This window comes from Acyrthosiphon pisum, chromosome X (assembly GCF_005508785.2).
Source record: "Acyrthosiphon pisum isolate AL4f chromosome X, pea_aphid_22Mar2018_4r6ur, whole genome shotgun sequence".
Taxonomy (NCBI): domain Eukaryota; kingdom Metazoa; phylum Arthropoda; class Insecta; order Hemiptera; family Aphididae; genus Acyrthosiphon; species Acyrthosiphon pisum.
In genome coordinates, this window is record NC_042493.1 from 36,785,445 (window position 1) to 36,807,593 (window position 22,149).

The 22,149-nt window shown below is 36.1% G+C and overlaps 1 protein-coding gene across 5 annotated transcripts in view; it reads right to left on the bottom strand.

Annotated features, from left to right (window-relative positions):
• The window catches only part of LOC100162388 (probable nuclear hormone receptor HR3), a 75,543-nt gene that overhangs the window by 12,406 nt on the left and 40,988 nt on the right, over positions 1-22,149 (bottom strand). For 4 of the 5 annotated variants that reach the window (XM_008191534.3, XM_008191532.3, XM_008191531.3 and 1 more), the window contains exons 2-3: positions 2,484-2,711; positions 33-612 (exon numbers count right to left, since the gene is read on the bottom strand). In XM_008191534.3, the coding sequence (XP_008189756.1) occupies positions 33-612; positions 2,484-2,711 (808 nt within the window). Of the gene's footprint in view, positions 1-32; positions 613-2,483; positions 2,712-4,999; positions 5,157-22,149 lie in introns of those variants that run through there. The other variant, XM_029486029.1, reaches the window with a different exon arrangement.

The window sequence follows — 22,149 nt, forward strand, 5'->3', positions numbered from 1 at the left end:
ATATTTTATTTGTCTTAGTACATAGTACTCACCCGACTCCTGTGCCACCGTTGGCCCCATTGACGCCACCGCCGGCCGCGGCGGCTGCTGCTGCTGCAGCGGCTGCAGCTGCGGCCGCGGCGTAAGCCTGCTGCACATTGCTGTTTATGTTAAATTGTTGCTGCTGGCCGTGGAGCTGGTGTTGCTGGTGCTGTTGTTGCTGTTGCTGTAGTTGCTGCTGTTGCTGTTGTTGTTGCTGCTGTTGTTGCTGCTGCTGCTGATGGTGGTGTTGCGAGAGATGTCCTCCCCCACTGTGTAGTTGGTGTAAGCGCAGCCCATGGTCGGCGGTGCTAGAGGGCATCTGCTGCTGTTGCTGTTGTCCGTGCCCATGCTGCTGCCCGTGTTGGTCGTGATCGAACACTGACGAGTCAGCGGCTACGGCCGCGGTACCACCACCGCTGCCAACGCCGGTCGTGGTCGAACAGCAGTCGATGGCTGTGGCCTGCGCGGCCACCGCTGCAGCAGCGGCCGCAGCTGCGGCAGCTGCTGTTGAACGCATCTGCGCCCTGTGGAAGCGCACTTCGTCTTCAACCTTTTCTCGCTGCTTCTTGCTCATGCGCCCAAACTTGACCGCTGTACACAAAAAGACCCGAAAAACAAAAACAGAAGTGTATTATATTATATTACATCAGAATAGGTCACATATTCGTTACATCATTCGTACATTACGCGCGTACAATATAGTGTAAAACGTAGCATTGACAATTCGTGATTTATTCGTATTATCGTATAATGTTAGCTTCCGCATTGTTGATAAGTATTTTCTTAGATACGCATGCATAGAGGGGTATTGGCATGTTAGATTATATTTCTTTTTATGTACAATTATTAAAATAGTTATATAATATGTAACAGTAGTGCAACCAGAATTCTTTAAAGCCCCCCCCCCCCTATGGGCCATGGTGGGCCTATACTTCATTTTATTCACAGACTGATAAATTCATATAAAATATATGCGGTTTTTTGTGCCAAATGTTATGAGATGTTCTTTATAGTTTCGTTATCGTAATATGCGAACCATTACAAAATCGTTTTTAAATAAGATTAAATAAATTATTGGATACAACATAAAGAGGTTGGGGGATAGCCAGAACCCTTTGGTTGCTTTACTGATTTTTAAAACTACCCATTCATATTGCATTTAGATGTATGATTATGTCGGCACACGGCCATACTTATACTATAGCTGTGACAATTTGAATTTATTAGACAAAACGATTTCGATTCGTACGAATTTTTATAGCACCGACGTAGCAAAAATCATCGGAAATATACTCATATCAAACACGTCTCAGCAGGAAGTATTATGCAATTCATATAACAATGTGTCATAAACAGTGAAAAAATAACATTGCGATTGTGTTTTCAAAAATGTTAAAACAAATATCCGTCGTCAGCGTGACAACGGGGCTAAGTATAGCGTTCAGCGTTGTATATACTGATTGCACTACTGGATGGTAATATTTACACCAATATTATTATAAGGATATTGTGCGCGCCCAGCGACACTGGTGTGGTGTGCGTAGGCGTGCATGTGTGTTTGGTTGCGTTGACACCCCGGGTCGAGAGTCGGTTATTGACTCGATCGTGAGCTTAACCCCAGCGCCGACATCGCCATTACACAAATCGCGTTTCACAAAAAGCACAGGAAATTATAATAATATATTATATGCGGCGTATGATATATATATATATATTGAATACATTATAATATAATACAATTGACCAATTTCGAAACGTTCTCGTGATGGTTACATCGTTTATTTTACGTAGTCGTTTTGGTCGCGTATTGTATTATAACAAATAATAATGTATAAAAAAAATTAAATAAAATAGAAAAATAATCTTAAAAGGGTTGTGACGCACGGCTGAACTTTTAAAACCATCAGGCAGATTTTACACTACACAGAGCTATCCTCCATCAACCCTCCACCCCATCGTCGAGGGATAATTCTCAGCCTTAATTTATAATGAAAAAACGATACGACGATGACAACACATATATCTAGAGCGAATCGAACAGATAACACTGAATAACACTGAACAACACTGAACAGTGACTGACGAAATGAAGGGGTATTTGAGAGTCGACCACCCCTCTTCAGATTTCTTTTCATAGATGAAGGTGCGCGGATGGTGGATCTCCCATCTCCAGATGGTGGTGACTGGGTGACTGGTGTAGTATATCGATAAAAAAAAAGAGTTTCGTAAACTCAACCTATACCCACCCCGGTAACTTGTCGGTGGGGGTGGTGATGAGGAGCGTATTGGATAAAATGGTAGAAACCGCCGGTTTTCAAAGTTTGTCACGCCGTCACTGCCGGTAGCACCACGCCACAATACAACGCGTCGTAATTAAATAATTGTTGTCGTTGTATATTATCTACACACACTCACGTTTATATAACCAAGCATCATACGGGTATAATAATATGCACACTTACCGTCACGGGACATGCCCAGCCGCAGGCATTTTTGGAGCCGGCAGTACTGGCACCGGTTTCTATTTACGCGGTCCACCACGCAATTCTTGTTGCGCGGGCACTGATAGTTGACCACTGACGACTGCGACCGCCGGAAGAATCCTTTGCAGCCCTCGCACGTGATCACGCCGTAGTGGACACCGCTGGACTTGTCGCCGCACACCTTGCACGGTATGATCTCGATTTGAGCTGAAACACGCAAAACGACCAAAACGATTAGTTTACGGTATTATATTATACATGAACAGATCGCATAGGACATATTATTATAATTATACGGAGTACGCATCCCCCACACCATGCTATAATAGGATGCCATGTTCCAACATTGTTAGAGAGGGATAGTAACTGTGATATTATGTGACCTAAAGTGTATGCCATCATCTTTCTCTGAAAATGTTGTTTAACTTCTTTCTTTCTCTCTCATACATACTATTAATGGGCATAACAGATGGGCTAAGTGGTTAATTGCCATCTTTTTCTAACAATGTTGGCCCCCGAACCTCTATCACTACTATCAGCCCATTTCTTTTCATACGTCTATGAAACGGACGAAGGCGTGTACGCATTATCATATCGTCATGACGTATTATTGTGTACCTATAAATCGCACAGCGACAGAACGCCGGCAAACGAAACCGGAACGATTACAGGCCGGTTGTGCGGACGGTATAATACAAATATATAATATTAGGTATCGATGTATCATCGCGCCACATCGCAAGTGGACACCAAAATCGAATGTGTGTATTATGATACTACCTATATAATATTATATTATACTCGGTGATTATAATTTATAATATAACGTCGTCGTACTGTAGGTACATAATAATAATATACGACGCGCGCATTATGCGAGAGCACACAATATTCCGTATAGTAAGTTGCAGTATACACGATTGAACATGTCGTACATCAGATATACAAGCGATGTAATAATATATGTGACGTTTTTACTGGCGAATATAAACAATTCGCACGCAACCTCGCACCGAAACGATTGCGGCAGGTATCGCCCTGTATACAGCCGACGATGATAATCGGTCAACCGTACGCCGCGCGTAAGGTCATACGCAGACACACTCTAATCCTAGCCCCCCACACCCCCTTGCCGACACTAACGACACCTGATCCCCGCCGGCCCTCTCTCTTTGTGCGAATAATATAATACATATTATATCCGTATAATGTAATGTTGCGATACACACGGCGCGCATATATTACAATAAATAATAATATATATTATGATTTATGATATATCATAATAATATATTGTAATATATGTATCGGAACACCGATACGGTGTACCTGTGTGAGGCATAATACAATAATAATAATAATTATTATTATGTAACGATAATAATATTATTACTATTATCGTACGCGTCGTCTCCGTCGGATATGACAACATTATCGCAATGACAGACGACAGCATTCGAACACGCCGGCCGCAGTATATTATAAAATCGTGAGATTCATCGTGCGCGCCGTTACTCGCGTTTTTATTTTCGAAAAAACTACCGATTCAAAGTTTAAAAAACGCTCTCCGGCATAAACACATCGCGCGCGAGACGTTCAAGACGGCGGCGACTCGCGGCTGAGCAAAGCGATCGACGTAATACGCGCTCGCTCGCGCCGCACACTAGAGAGGTTCAATGACCTTGTTGTTTGCTGAATATTGTTGTATATTTTATTTATTTTTTTATAAATAATGTACAACACACACGGGTGAAATGGCGTGTATATAAATTATTATTATTATTATTATTATATTATACCAAACAGAAGAAAAAATTTATATCAACTCCGACTCCGACTTTATACGAGTGGTTTTATATCATTATTATTATTATTATTATTATTATTATATGCATGACGTTGTCATAGCCGCCGCCGCTGTTTTGTTTAATGAAATCGATTTTACACCGCTCAAATTATCCATCACCACTGCCGAGGAGAAGCGATACAAGTGTAGACGACGAATTTATGTATAATATGGGTATTAATTGTTTTATTATAAATACAAGTTATACCACGGTGTATCATTAGTACAAAAATGGAACGAAAAGCTCGAACCTCTGTCGGTTTCGCAGTTTTCCGTTAATTTTGTACTCAATCATTTTTTTATTTCATTTCTGATTTTTTTTATATTCTCGCGTGATATTCGCAAAAAAATAAAAAAAATAATAAAATAAAAAACCAACCAACGGTACCACCACAAAGCACCGTCGTCGACGTCGTAGCCGTATAGTCAGCTGGCCGGCCGCGGAGTTCAACGACCTACAGGGCCGGCGGCGCGGCGGCGGCCGGATCGTTACCAACAACACATACGTACACACGTACACTATGTACGTCGACGATTACTACTTTGTATATTATTATTAATATTATAATAAACTTATAATAATAATAATAATAATACATTATGCGATGTATTATTATTGCATATTGTGCGCGCGCGACGCGTAACATACCATTATAATATCGTGAATATATTATTGTAAGAACGGCGTAAACCGCGCGACGAAAATAGACTCCGCGAGACGACGACGCCAGGCGTACAACGCGACGCCGACGCCACAGCCGCTGCGGATTGCGAAGTGGATAAACGAACATGATAACAATAATAATATATTACTAATTTCATTATTCAATGGTAAAAATGTAAAAAATAAAACTATCAGGAAAAAAACAAATTAAAAACAGACTTGATGAACGACAACAACAAAACGAGGAATTACCTAACCGCATCGAGATGAGGAACGCGATACAATCATAATAATATACGAGTACGTACGACACGACGTCGGCGACGATTGCGAAAAAAATAAATATTAACGCGTGCGCTGCGTGAACGAACGAACGCCGCCACAGACGTTATCATCAACGGTCGCCGAAAATAGCCGAAAAGTTTAAATACGAACTCTCTCGAGCGCGCGCGCACGCAATCGTGTGGTCCGAAATAATATATTATAAATATATAATGTATTATATATAGGTACGTGATATTTGGGACCACGACCGTTCGCTGTTCACCGGACAATATATTATAGGCACCGTATTACAGTATTATAACTTATATGTATTAGTATAATATTGTACACTTTTTTCATACGCACCAAAGTACATAATAATATTATTAATATTTTTACCAACTCCGTATTATTATTAATATTACCTATGTATTATAATTTATAATACACAATATAAGCGTATCGGATCGTACCCATTGAAATACCGTTAATCCGGGCGTGCGTTCTCCGGCCGAACCGTAACCTTCTCCGGCGCGCGCGCGCTACACCAATACCACCGCAGTATCAAAATAATATTCCAGTCGTGAATAAAATTAAAATAATAATATTATAAATATAATCATTGTTGCAATAATGACGATAAATGATTTTATGTGTGGTATATAGGTGTGCGCCGCGCGAGTAAACGACGACTGCTGTCGCGACGGAGACGAGTGCGGCGTGCTGTAAATGCGGAGAGAATGGAGAAAAAAACGAAAAAGTATACGCCGTAGTCGACGCCGCCGCCGCCGCCGCAATAGAAAGTAGGTCAGTAGAGTGTTGGCGGCGGCGGCGGCGAACTGCACCGCTACCGCGGTGGCAGTACCGGTGATGGTGAGTGGGGTGGCGGAGGGAACAAGTAGTGTGGCGCGCGGTAAAAGTACGTCGGTGCACGTCGTTTTTGACCGCATGTACGTCTCCGCTGCGAGGACGTTACCATAAATTAATTTTGCATCGCAAAAACGCTTAGTTTTCCGGCGATGGCTTGCGGGCGAAAGTTTCTCGTCGTCGTTACGGGTTATCGCAATGTATGTTTTTTTTTTTTTTAAATATTTTGTTTCCACGCGACTCCTGAAACATTATTCGGTAGCTCTCGGATGAAAAAAAAGCGATTAGGCGCGTGTGCACCGCGTAAGAAGATAATTCTTCGGACGATAATAAAAAATAAATAGAAAAGAAACAACGCGACGATGACAACGACGACCTGAGCGACACGCTAGGAACTCGATCGAGACGAGTGCGCGCCCGCAAATGAACGATGTAATAATAATATGATATTGTTAAAATAATAATAATAATAATAATAATAAAACTGCGGCAGCGGTTTTTGTTGCGCAAAAAACACTGCCACCCACCCACCCATCATCATCGTTGTAGCGTAGTAGACGGGAGTACAGTAGTAGTAGTGTAGTAGTAGTGTAGTAGTAGTGTAGTAGTAGTGTAGTAGTAGTGTAGTAGTATTAGTAGTAGTAGTAGTAGTAGTACACTAGTAGAAGTGGTGGTGGTAGTGGAACGGCACATCGCGGCGGCTGTTTTCGGCGCGGCACAATGCACCGCACAGTCGTGTGTGTGTGTGTGTATATGTGTGTGTGTGCGTGTGTGTGTGCAACGTGCGTGTGTGTGTATTTGCGCGAGCGAGAGGCCAATGACTTTTCGTAGCCGGCGGCGGTCGCGCGCGCGATAGTGTTTCCGCGCGGCCGACGACGACGAAACCGCCGCCGCGCAACACTATTATAATACATATATAATATATAATATATATATATATATATATATATATATATATATATATATATATATCGCACCCGCTCGCTATGTGTGTGTGGGTATATTCATACCCATTATTCGTACACGCATATACACCACACATGCACAGGCCGCCGCTGATGGTGCTGCACCTATGCCGCCGCCGCCGCCGATACGAATTTTTTTTCCGTTTCGTTCACGTCGCGCACACCATAACATCGGTGTGTAACAACATGATAAATTGATAAATAACGCACGCGGGAGTAAAAAAATATGTAATGTACTAATGTATAACACGAAGATTTCGCGAACCGCAAGCGTCGGGTTTTATTCGCACACTCAAAATTACAGCGAACAAATTTTTTTCCCGGACGTCTAGCGAGCCCGGCCGAAAGAAACCAACGGGAAATAAAACGCCGTGGCATTACAATATAATAATAATAATATATAATTTACATAACGGGAAACCGCCGGCACTCGGTCGCTGCAGTTCTGTGAAACCGCTATCTCGCGCAAAATACGATGTGCGAAGCGATAGAGAGAGAGTGAGTGAGCGAGAGAATGATAGTGGTAGGCTGAGAGAGGAAAACTCCGTGCCCGTCGACCCGCCGTTGCCGCGGTACGCGTATACAACCGGATGGAGTTTGCGCGCGCTCGATTTTATTATATAATTGCGGTTAAACGTACGTAGTTATTATTAAACTTCACTTTCTACTGCGTGGACGACGGACGTGTAAGTGTGTGCGTGTACACCACGTCAAACACATCGTCGTTATCGTTACCATTATTATTTAGTGAGGCGAAAATTCCTAATAAATAATATCGATAATTACACGATTATTATAATAGTAATATGCACATGCGTGTGCATATAATGTGTTTATTGTTACATGTCATACACAATAATATATTAAAATATGAATCATTTGTCTGTAATGGCCGTCGTCGTTCGTCATCAAAACCAAGCTTTTTTGGGGGATAAAATTGAAAAATAAGCATTTTCATGGGTTTCTGTACGGTAAACTAATATTGTGTCGTGTTAAACATTCTAATACACCCTGTACACTACACCGTGTACAACACACTAGTATAATGCACCGCGTACAGAACATATAGCGGGGGAGGCGGCGACTTAACGGTAAGGTGGGCTGTAACGAGGCATATTATAATATGATTTTAATATACGTATAATGTTATTATATAAGTTATATTTATAGCGTTACCGGCTTACCGCGAAATGCAATGCAATAATGCCCGTGTACCCGCGGTCCGAGTTCCGCAGCTTACATAATTCTGCGCCGCCCGTATTATTATTATTATTATTTTTTTTTCTAATGAATAAAGACTGCGCGAGCGATTAGAATCGTCGTGTACATAGGTACATTGTTGAGTTATATAATGCGCGGCGGCGGCGGTGATCGAATAGGTTTTTTATAGCTTTGTGAATATTTTCTATAATAATTACAATCTCTGTAATAATACAGTTTTCCCGTGGGAGAAAGAGAAAAGAAACTTTACGACCGTCCGTCGGCAATACCAGAGAAAAATCGGCAATGGTCCCGGGCCCACAACAGTTATCGATATGCTGCACTTGTCGTACATTATTTTAATTTTATCACGTAATCGTATAAACGGTATGTATAGTAATATGCACGTGTGATAGTTAACCAGAAATACATAACAAGTCATCAGCACAATGAGACGATGGGGATGGGTTAAATCACTCAAATCTAGTAAAATTTTTTTGTAGTCTACAAAATACATGAAACAACCTAAGATCAGCATACGTGAAATATCAATTTAAAAATTATAAAATGTTAAACACTGACGTCCGACAATGAAATCAAAAAAATTCAGTGTCAGTGGATTACTAACTATCCATCCAAAACGGTGTGGAACAAGTTAGCACTGTATAATGTGTAAGAAATAAAATGGTCAATTTATTGTTGAAAGAATATGTGCTTGCATCGTTTCACTGGTTTTAATTTCGTTTTTACGTTCTTCACAACTTTTTTATAACTCCTGAGAATTTAGATAGGTACTAGTTATAGAAAGGTCCCACGTAAAACTTAAATACCTTATTACTTCCAGGAACAATGTTAGCTGAACACGAACTTGTAAAACACACACAGTCTTTTGTAAAACAGCTAAAACCATTTTCCTCAGCGTATCCAAAAAAACTTTTCTTAAATAAGCAATATTTTATTATTTGTTTTATGCAGAACACTGTGTTGGAGATCAAAGAAATAACTTTGGTCTATAATAATAAATAAAATCAAAGTTGAAAGTTGTCAAAACTCTTGAGAAACGAATGGTAGGGGAGACGATTGCCATATGCCCACATCACTCGCCCATTCGCCCCCCTCGACGTATAAAGGCACGTAGCCGTCGTAGCCATATATGTATAAGTACGATCGGATGATTGTAAATTTATGTTTAGTATAGTGTTGGTGTATAAATATATACTATCAGGACTTGATCTAAATACACGTTCGACGTTCCCATATAGGTTCTCGTGCCCTATAGTTCATTTTTCATAGTTCAATGATTGATAGTAAGTGTAAGCCCCACTCTTTACCAAATACATATCTTATAAGGCCAAGATTAATTTATTATACTATATAATATAATATTATATAATATTAGATGATATTGCCGTGCCATAGACATTCATGTATAAAGTACCCACTAGGCACTAAACTACGAATCTGATCACGAAACGGCGCCCCAAAAAATCACACAGTACGGTTTGTACGACGGTCGCGTGGTGCGTGTTTCGCAGATTTTAATCATTCAGATTTCAAATCTCCCGTCTTACTGCACTTTGTTAGTGTCGTACGCATACTTTAAATAATATTATCATCGGTACCTATACTATTACATTATTATATTATATTATTCTGTAAAACTGTAGTTGAATTGCCAATTTAATAATAGTTAATACACATTAGCTGGCGATGACGGTTGTGATTTGTGAACGGCCGCGACGACGATGGCTGCCGAACTGCAGCGGTACGAAAATACATATTATTATTATTATTATCGACATGGAAGTTTTCGGCGTATTCGGTGCTCGCCGCGAATCGTTCATTAATTGGCGTGTCGGGTTGTATGCGCAATAATAATAACGACATTATAATAGGTACACACGGAAAATAATAATAGAACCGAGCGAAAAGAAAACCCGTCGCCCGCGTAAAACTCGTGTCCGTGCGCTAAAATAATATTGTTTTTTTATTATTTTCAATCGGCAACCGACCGACGTGTGTCACTCGACCGTCGTCGCGCGCCAACACAAAGCACACCATTGTAGTGCTATAAAGCTGCTGCCACACAACACACAACTGTACATTAAAATAATCATATGTACATACGCGAGTATAGTGACGGCCTGTCGTTGGAAGTGCACTCCAAATAACTACGACGGCGATGACGAGTGGTGGTGTCTCACATAATATTATTATATAGGTAGTAAATATAATATACAGGGTGATGATTTTTTTTTTTACGTGAGACACTCGTCTTCTTGGTCAATTATGTGTTTTTGAATGAAAATTTTAATGGTGTTATGCGGTAGGTACTCGAGAAACTATAGTTATATACTTTACTGTCTTTTATCCCTCGGGCCACTCTACTGGTATTAAACTTAAAACTTATTCGATCCACTAATGGTTTGATTCCGATACGGGTTGAAACTTGAAGTATTGAAAACCTAAACACCTCTATATACCGTGTGGTAAAATATTGAAGGATTTATATTTTATATATATACCTAGGTACTTCGCATTATATAAAAACGTTATTTTTTTTCCAAAAATGCGTGTCTAGAGTTAGAAAAATCACCTTTCATCGTAGTATCTATAATATCGTTATCAGACACCGGCTGTGCGTGTGCTGCAAAAAAAAATTGACCGTTCGAAAACGCCCGCGCGGTCTGTCGTATACGTATAATGTATAAATGTATATTACTCGCGTCCGGCCATGGACGTCAAAAAGAATATTATATGGTATACATATATTTATATAATATTACATTATGATAATACTAAATATATAATGTACGCTACACAGCACAACACAATAATAATAACGTTATATACATGCATAATTTATGTGTTATAGGTACAATTTGTGCAAACACGCGATAAATCCTGCAGCAGCGGCGATCACGGGGTGGGCGTGCGAAAGACTATTCCGATAATCATAATAATAATATGTTTATGATGATAAAAAATATTATAACATTCGAACCGTTTATCCGTTTGATAAGCCGCATATCCGCGCGCGTTGACGGTGTAGTGTATTATATAATATTATTGTGTCGTATCCGTCGTAGGTTTATAACAATATTAAATCGGTATCCTACGCATCAGACTTGGTCGCGATAAGCTAATATTATAATGCATTAACATCATAATTTATATCCCTGATGACAAACTATTATGGCTGGCAGCAGTGGCATAGCCAGGGGTTGTTCGGGGTGTTCAAACCCCAACGGCGGTATTTACGCAAAAATATAATATGTAGGTACTAGATATTAATTTGTATTGTTATAATTTCTTTTTTTTTATTAGATATCCAAATGTTGTTATTACTCAAAATTATGTAATATTTAATAGTTGCAAAATTAACTTTATGTATCAACCAAAGTGTGTTCCTAAATTATAATTACAATTTTTTGTTTATTGAGGTATTATTAGTTACCTAAATACAATTAGTATGTTCGACTTCTTTTTAATTTTTATTGAATTAAGTTTATGTATAAAGATTTATGAAATGTTCAATAAATTATTTCATTTGATCTGATAATAACTATTTTATTTGTATTTTTAAGATTCTGGCCATGAATGGGTATTTTACAGTCCATAGATGGGGTTTGGTGGCCAAAAAAGGGGGAAACTGATACTTTTATTTCCAACATTTTTTTTTGAACCTAATATTGTTCTAAACAATCTATAACTGTGACCCTAAAATAAGCAAGTCTTAATCTATAGGATTTCAAATGGCTATTGTTTAGCTATTATCTGGTAATGTGTTCACATTTAATTTGTGCGTCAAATTGTTAAAGTGGCCATAGCTGGTGACTCCGCCCTACTATAACTATTTGATTCAGATTTCTACAAAATATGCTGTCATTGGTTCTATTTTATATTTGATATTATTAATATGAATATTGAAGACTGTAATGAAGAGTGTGTCAAGTCGCTCACGCATGCAATATTTAAATATAGAATTAAAAGACCTCCTGAAAAAATCCCTTTTTTAACCATAGCTACAGTGCACGTGTTTGATTTTACACATTTATAATAGACACACACAGATACCGAGATTAAACGTACCCAACCCTGAGAATCGCGAGGACGGGTAAATCATTCACCCTGTGAAAAAATAAAACTAACCAAAACCTTATTCGTCCTTATATTATGGTGTTGCGGTAGAAGGTCTCGATGGCCAATAAGTCTTTAATTTTTTATGTGTGTACCTCCTATACAAATAATTTTTTTTTAATTATAATCACTCCGTACCCCGGTCATACAGTAAATAATATTTCTACGCTTTTGAACGGAAAGGAAAACCCGTTTTGGTATACTACTCCTCCATTCGATTTTTTCTTTTAAGTAAATAGTAAAATATACTCTTATATTTGAATTCTGAAATAATGGCCAATCACTCCTTGTACATAAAAATGTAATCATTTTTTTGTGATTGACCTATTATATCAATATACGTTTTATATAGAGTACAGACCCCCATAAATATTCTTATAGGCACTGTTAAATATTTGTTATAAAAATAGCCAGTCAAATTGAATGTTAAGCAAACGCCAAGCACATGAGACTATGAAAGATTCGTTTCTTTGTCGATACAGACTGCACAAATCGGTCTAGTATTTCATCGTATTGAGACGTTTTAAATTTTTTTTATTTTTATAATAAACGTACGTTCAATATGCACAATTTACCCAATTAGTAAAAGTGTGCGTTAAAAATAAAATCACGAAATGTGCGAAATAAAAATTGTTTACGAATGTATTAATCAAGAAACTTTTCTAAAGATAAAATTAATGAATATCATTAGACTACAAAAAAATAATTTGATGTCATACTTACATAACTTTAAAACATATTTCTTAATGATTATACGATTCAAGTATTAAAAATGTAACCGTAACTGTTGGAAAAATAATTATAATATTTATTTTTAATTTCCATATAAATAAAAAATACATTTTATATAGTTAGGATTGTAAAAAAGCATTTGAAACTTATACAAAAAAATGTATATAAACGTCGTAAATTCATTTAAGAACATAAAAAACGAAATGTATACCAATTCTATCCCAATGTAAAAACATTATTTTCCATTCAATTATTTTATTTATACGTTAGGTTAGGTTAGGACTGCCCAATAGAAGTATAAGACTCAACTTTAAGCTGGTTAAAGTTTTATTTATTATGATATTTAAATTTAGCACCACGATATCATTTTATTTTAATAATATATACGGGCAACTCAATAAAAGATGCAATTTTTTTCATTTTTGGACTCCTAAGACTGAAATGGTATTAATTTTGTGTAGATATATGAAATAAAAAATGTGAATGATAAGTACGATCGGATGAGTGTAAATTTATGTTTAGCATAGTGTTGGTGTATAAATATATAAATGTATAGGCGTATAGCGCTAACTGAAAGTATACACACTATATATAGTATACGATTCATTAAAAGTAATGCACTAATGCTTCAGAGTTTGATTATGATAACTTTATAATATTAATGTAATAGACCGAGAGATACGCGACCACCAATATCTTATAAACAATATAATAAAATAAAAACATAATTTAATAGACACAAATTGTTATCGGGACACAATTATATCGTATAATTGTTGGCCCGGCACGGGAATTAGCGTGCACCACTTGCATCGTATTACAATAATATTAGTATAGGTACATATTTATTTATTGAAACGCGCGACTCATGGGTATACAATCGTCACCGGTAGTGTCCCAAGAAACAGATTTGTGTCTCACTTAAATCGCGTCACTTTAACAAAGTAAAAACAAATATCTGGTGAAAACCCTAAGAGATGAAGTAATGTAATGTATCATTCATTTGACATAACTATAGTTATAGTATGAAGAGTAATATCACATTTGACATCATAACGGTTCACTGTAGTCTGCAGGCAACAACAAAACTCCACAAATAAAATGTCCTGGTTAAACTATTTTTTGGTTTATTGAAATATATTAGTCTTCTATAGTTCTATTTACAAAACGATCGGATAAAGTTTTTACCAAATATTTATACTAATACCTAATATTAAAAATATTCCAGTAGATGCTTTTAATGTTTTTAGAAAAATGTATTCAACATTAATTTTGTTCAATCAGATCTTATATTTAGATTTCTTTAACTATTTTTAACTATTGGAAAAATGGGTAAGCTTGTCGGATGTGCTTTGTGATACGATGGCGCGTATGGCTTGAACTTTCAATAATGAAAATCGTAAAACGTTTGTTTGGAAAATCCTGATGTATCTCAAGGATGATTTAGATTCTAAAAATGATGACGATTTAAATACGACCATCTAAACAGATAACGATGCTTCTGAAAAATCGTAGAAGTCTTACTTACAAGTATATATGGCGCCACTGCAACAATCATGTTATTATTATTATAATATAATATTATTACTGTTGTTGTAAAGCGGTGGGTGATCTGTGCAACATGGCACAGTACAGAACTAGCATTCAGAAAACAGCAGTACTCGATATAGGAATATCATATCATATTATACATTGTGCGATTTAATTATTTGACGTGTACCGAACGCAATATTATCTTTCTCGTTCGAAAAACGACACCTTTGCCGAGTTCTTGACGACGCGAACGAAACTACGAAAGTCTTATACAATTCTTAGCATCTATCCTCCGTCCACCACTTGTCTTATCGACTTGTATTATTATTGTTTTGGCGGTTTGTATTCAATAATAATTATTGTCACGGAGTAATATGCGAGAAGTGGATCGCGGAAATCCCACCACAGTACCGCACTGGTGCATTTCGCGGAATAAAACGAGAGCGTAATTATTATTTACGTCGTCGTCGAATTACGACGTGCGTACGAGTAATAAAATATTATGTCTATCCGAAACGCGAAGCACGGCGACTTGAGAAGAAACTTATGTAATGTATTGTAAGATTATTAATATACCTACTCAAACGATCAAACTTGGTTCGCTTTTCAGAAGGATTTTACAGCGTTCTCCACTCGCGACTCGATCGTACATAATAATATTACTGTACCTACTTAACAGTGTTTGTATATATACATAATATACGATACATAATATTTCCATGTATATAATTATTATTCGCTATTTTTTTTCTCATTCTCCGTCGTCGCTGCCGCAGTGTACGAGTACGATGTATAATAACGATGCATAATTATATAGAGGTACATTACATTCGTGTTCAAAACCGTTACGTTATCGATAGGTTTTTTTCTTCTTAAATTGTTTTTATTATTATTTCGTATTACGTCGACACATCGTAAACGTACAAATACATACACTTTGGACGAGGAACTTGGATGACCGAGGAACATAATGTTAAATAGATTCGACGTATGCCCGCGCCGCACGACTACGCCTCACCCCTCGGGCATTACAATATAATATTATAAAGTCGATCAGCCGGAAACCGGATATTATAGCGGATTCGCGGGAATCGTCATCGTCCCTCCTAATCGTATAATCATCGCAATAAAAAAAAAACCCGGAAATACTGCGACAGCATAAAATACCTATTACCTGTAGGTGTATTCATTTTGTATCTACAATTCGGTCCACTGCAGCTTTATAGAAAGGCAAGCTTATCTTATTTTTTTTTTTCACGAAAAAATTTCTTCGCGATTTCAGATTATGCACACATAATGGAAAAAGAAATGATTACATAATGATTTGATACATTATTGTTCGTTTAATAATGCATTTTTTTTTAAATTTTACCATCTTAAAATGTGCAGTTGAAAAAGCATTTTTTTTTATCTGATCATTCGATATTTTAGAAAACAACACATTAATCGAGTTGAGGTCGACCTATCAGACTATCAAACCTTATGACGCATAATATACCTACAATGTTATTATATATATATAGAGGAGTTGTGGGTGGATACTAAGGTTTTCCGGGGTGATGACCTAAGTCGGATAGATGAGTGTGTGTGTATGTGTGTGTGTGTGTGTGTGTGTATTGGTGGAGGGGGGTACGCTGGACAGCCACCAAGGACAATCGATCGGTGTTAATGTACTTATCGCGGGTAAAATGAAAATTGCTGAAAAAAAGCGATGAATACCTACCCACATAAAACCTACAACGGTTTAGACTATAGCAACGGCCAATGAGAGTTGTAAGATGTATTATGAATTAAATCAATTATGGCACTAATGTTTATATTTGTGATATCTTGATACCTATATTATATCAAATCGATACGATCTAATTATAATATTATGCTGTATATACGACGGAAAGAGAAACAAAATTTAATTTATTTTGGAAGATCATATTTCGTATAATATTCTATACACGGTATTTTATCATAACTACTGTTTCTAAATAATTCTTTATCTTGGTTTTTCTGTCCGTTGATGATATATTACACGGAAAACACGAGATATTGTACAATTTTTGTGGGCTTATGCGTGTGATAACCTGATAGTCACAAACTCACAACCAGAGCCTTAGCCCCTGAGTATATACTATGCGTAACCAAGTATACTACACACACACACACGCACACACTATCGGATACGGCGACAACAATAGGCGAAATATTGTAACAAAAACGCCACAGTCGTACAAGGCGCATATCGATGCAATTAAAAAATAAAATTAAAAAAGTCTCGTCGACGACTACCTACTTTCTAAAACGGTACTAAGAAAAAAAAACCGTTAGCGTATATTACTGACTGTGTATATTTATGTGTACTTACACTTCTATATATATAGATGCGCATACTTGACTATATATATTTACTATTAACTCCATAAATAGTATATACATAATAATATACCACCCGCCGTCGATTCGGCAGCGGGTTTTGTCTTTTATTATTATGAAAAAAATACATTTAATGATAATAATAATAATAATAACAATATTGTGTTATGCAATCCCCGGGTATATATATAATATTATATTAGCAGTGTGCAACTTTTTACTCGGCGTTCGTTACGCGTGCACAGACACACACGCACACACACACACACACACACACACAAACACATACTATATAATATTATATACTTGCCTACACACGCATATACCCACCCCGACTCTTTTGAATATTGTACGAAATAAGGTTTAATGTGTAATGAGTCGGTAAGAGGGGGGCACATTGACGTGATAATGTCGGCGAGGGAGAGCGCGAGTGAATGGCGTTTACTGTTTGAGCGGGGAGTAAAGTGAAAGCGCAACGGTAAAACGAGAAAAAAAGCGCTGGGTGGATGCGGCCACCACGAAGACGACGACTATGCGTATAATTATCATTTGTCGGATGAAGCAAGTGAGGCTGGCTCAGATTCTCACACCACTTTATTACGAAAAGAAAGGATAATATATTTTTTATAATGTTTGGTATTTTCACATCTCCATCATTGACGTCCCGCCGTCCTGAAATTCCAAAAATTATTTACACAATAAAATCTTCAACGTTTTATACTACTTGTATGTAGTATCTGTATGCGCACGATAAAGGATAAACAATCAATAAAACAGATAACCAACAGCAGTGTACATAATAGCTGCAGGGTCAGCGAAATTGACCATCGGCCTTTGTGAACCCGGTCAAGAGAAACAGAAATTTGTTACAGTTGTCCAGTGCATGTAAATGGTAATAATTAATACAACTATATCACATTAACTAAAAAATAAACAAGGACGTATATTCTGAACCCTTACTAAATCACAGCTCAACCTTTCAAATGAAATACTCTTTACTATCTAATATGAACGGCAATTTATTATTGCGTATGCCCACTGTCCAGTATAGGATGCTCCATCCCAAACAACAATTAAAAAAACTACAATTTCTCCAAAATAAATTCTCGAGAATAGCATGGATCACGTGACAAAAAAAAAAAAGCTCACAACTCACAACGACATAGGATTACCCTACATATCAACACGAATAACAAATAAATTAAAAAGCTTCCACGTCCACCCCAAAATATATTTCTAGAAAATCACGACCACCCATCAGCACTTAACAAAGAAAATATTTCTCTATTGTATTATTTGTAATATTTTTGATGTAACGCTGTAAAAACATTGAGTATGTTGACACAGTTAATTGATTAATATAAATATATATATAACTAATAACTATATAAGACGGGTATGATGCTGTGGGCTTGGGAATATGGCGGTAGGAGGTCAGCTGACTCACAGCTTTTTTCCTCAATATTATGTGGATCTTAATCTGACATAACCAAATATGAGAATTTTGTTTGAACAAGTTTGTACATGTACAATAATTTAAAAATTGTATAGGCTTCTATAGAATCTTAATATAGTGTATCTATAAAAATAATTATAAATATTAAAATAATTATTTACAACTCATACCACTATATTATGTTTGTTATGGTTTATTTTAACCATGAATATTAAATGTTCAACGGATGGCTGACAATAAAAGAAACTATTTTTATATTCCTGCCTATAATCTTTTTTTTTTAATTTCTTTACTATTTCCTATGAAATGATATTAAACTAATACATTATACCATTGGTTTTCAAGTGCCTTGGCTAAAATAAATAGAGCTACAGTGTTACACACTATATATTATTATTATGTATAATATTATACTCTGTTCACCAATATTATACAGATTGTGTTTATTTATGCTCTACAGTGTGCGATAAGTTCACAAGGTTTAGATTTTTGTACATTAATTTACATTAATAATATTCCCAACTAATTATTAATGGAATAATCTTTTCATGTACTATATACACATAACCTCTTTAATATAATATATAACTAATATTGGTAAAATAAGTGTGGGCTATTTGTAAAGTTTGTATGACAATTTATGAAATGCAATAAATAAAAAATAATAGTTAAATTGCAATAACAAATTATAATATATACTATTTTTTATGCAAATGTGTAAAATGTACTTTTGTTAGTTTATCTAGGGGTACTAATTCGTAATTTGTTAAACGAATGATATTGAAATACTAGGTACGCCACTAACCACTGACTGTGATACCAAATAGACATTTGAATAAACAGCCGCGGTGGTTACGTTTAAAAAAAATAATTTTCTACCTGCTATACACAAGACGTGTCATACCCGTAATCAAAAATAAAAATAATGTATCAAACTGGCGGTGTTTAATGACGTAAAAAGTCGTATTCTTTGTAGAGATTCATTTTTTAAACGTTTTCCACTAATTTCACGAAAACGATACTGAAAAATCTGATATTATACTAAATATTCTCCCGATACTACACTTAAATATCTCTATACTACACTACATTTCCAATCAATAATAATATATAAACAATAACTTTTGGACCATTTTTAATTGCCTGAATCTGCGCATTGTATAATATCCGGAAAAACTAATAGTTGTAAAACCCCAAGTTGTTTTTAGGTTCGCTAGTCGAAAGTTTACAAATAAATTCGTTTCTATTTAGCTACCTATACTGTAGTTCGTATTAACTAACAGAGGTATATTCTAAGAATTTTTGTCGACGCCACATCGACAGGTTAGGTTAGACGAGCCCTTCAGAAAATGTTTTGCAATATATTTTAATTTGTTATATATTTAAATACACCCATGATTCTTGTAAGATGGCCGGTTTCAGTCCCCATTTTCAATACGTATTCACCTTACCTCTTTTTGCCATTTACTCTCTCCATTTACACACTCCACAACTAGACCCAAAATAAATCACAATTTTTTTTAACCATCTACCTAAAGAGGATTTAATTAATGTATAAAATATTCATCGTATATTGTATAAAGCAGCATACCTAATAATTTAAAAATAAAAATAAAATACTTTAAAATACTTTGTTTAATATATAATACAAATTAATATCAAAAACTAAATGTTTGACCAAAACTTTTGAAGTTTTTTTAATTAATTTAATTATTTATAGATGAAAGAAGTCATATTGTGTTTATTCTTATTACCAACTTGGTGCTTTTATGGCTATATAATAATATATAATAACATTTTTCTACATTTACGATTTTAAGTATCAACAATGCAAACAATTATTTTCTACAGCACAAAACTTTGCTCGATACCACTTTGCAAATACCCAGGAAAAACGAGGCAGAATTAATAAAATAACGTAATTGTATAGGATTAAATAATATAATATTGATGTACAATAAAAATACACGTAGATTGTAGGTATGTACCCTAGTAATTGGTATAGGTGAGAAATGCCTCCGCCACCCTACAGGAATTGACGCTAAGTTGAGAAATTGAAAGCAGAAAAACGTTATATTATTCTTTACACACAAAGTTAGGTACTACTATTATAGTACCTACTTTAATAATACAGAACTATTATTTTATCCACATTTTATTTTATGAACCATGCAAGCAGTGATATGCTCCAAGATATCTAGGACAATTTGAGAAATTCAAATTTTATTTTTTATTTAAATACCTAAATATCATATTAACCATACATCACAGCATAATTTAACAATTTCTCGTATTTCCAATATAACATAATGTTATTATTAATGATCAGTTGCCACAAAAGAACTTCACTGTATAAGTTGGAATCAGTGTTCGCAGTGCCTATTCTCCTTATGTGCCCTTATGCGCCTTTTATCGCGTTCAGTAAAATATCATATGATTTAATTTGTCCGTCGTCGCGTACAATGTACATTACGGCCACAAAATATATTATTGTAATACTACGCGCGGCGCCGCCGATGATCGTCTCGCGAAATTATCAGACACGACAATATTATATTATTATTTATTATCGTGCGCATTGTACCCAGCTAATGCAATAATAGGTAATGCATTCGCGACGTATTATATCAGTGCGACCTTTCAGACCTTTCATGGCTCGCCCGCCCGCAACGTGACACGGGATGGTCTTATATATGATGTATGCCAATTGTTATATTTTGCTTTTGAGAGCCGTCGCTGTATATTTTGTTGCATTCACGTGCAGATCACATAACGCAAGTATGAAGTGACGCAAATACACCACATACTGTCGTGTTTGGCCGTGGAACTGGCAAAATACAATAATTGCGTATGATGCACCTACGTTAATATCGACAGTCGTTTTTCGCCAAATTTTCTCCAATGTACTAAATCTACTAAATAATATAATGTTATGCTTATTACGCATGTTCATGAAATTTAGCATCATCAGGAATTTTCGATATTACCTATAACCTTTAACAAAACAAACGAAAAAATCATTTGAACTATGTGAAAAGTTAAGCTAGATGTATATTTTACCACTTGCAGTTATCTTCAAAAGCTGAAATTAACCCTAGTCGGTATTTCATTTTAACGTGTCATAACTATAATTGTAAGTCATATACTTATATAAACTACAACTTATAACACTATTTAACTGTTTTCATATTTGGATCACATCGTGTCATTGTCGTGAAATGTACAAGGCAGGAAAATTTGGCGGGAAAAGGCTGTCGATAAAAATTCTTTTTATTTTTCGATTTCCTCTGTCTCGTTCATTATTTGACGCCTGCTAAAAACTTGCCAGGTGAAAGAAACTCGATTTCTGGGGAGGTAGTGACTATAGTGACTGGCAGCGAACATTTTTGATTATTATGGCGATTGTAAAGTATAATAGGTGTTCTGACCAACGTGTTTAAATGCATTATCGTTATCGTTATTATTATACATTTATACCCATTCCGGTTGAATTTTAACAGGTACCGACGAGTGATGAAACGGCGATGTGCTGGTACAGAATGTCTGAACACAATAACGGAGTATTTTAATAAAAAATATTATATTAACATTATAATAATATTATACTGTGT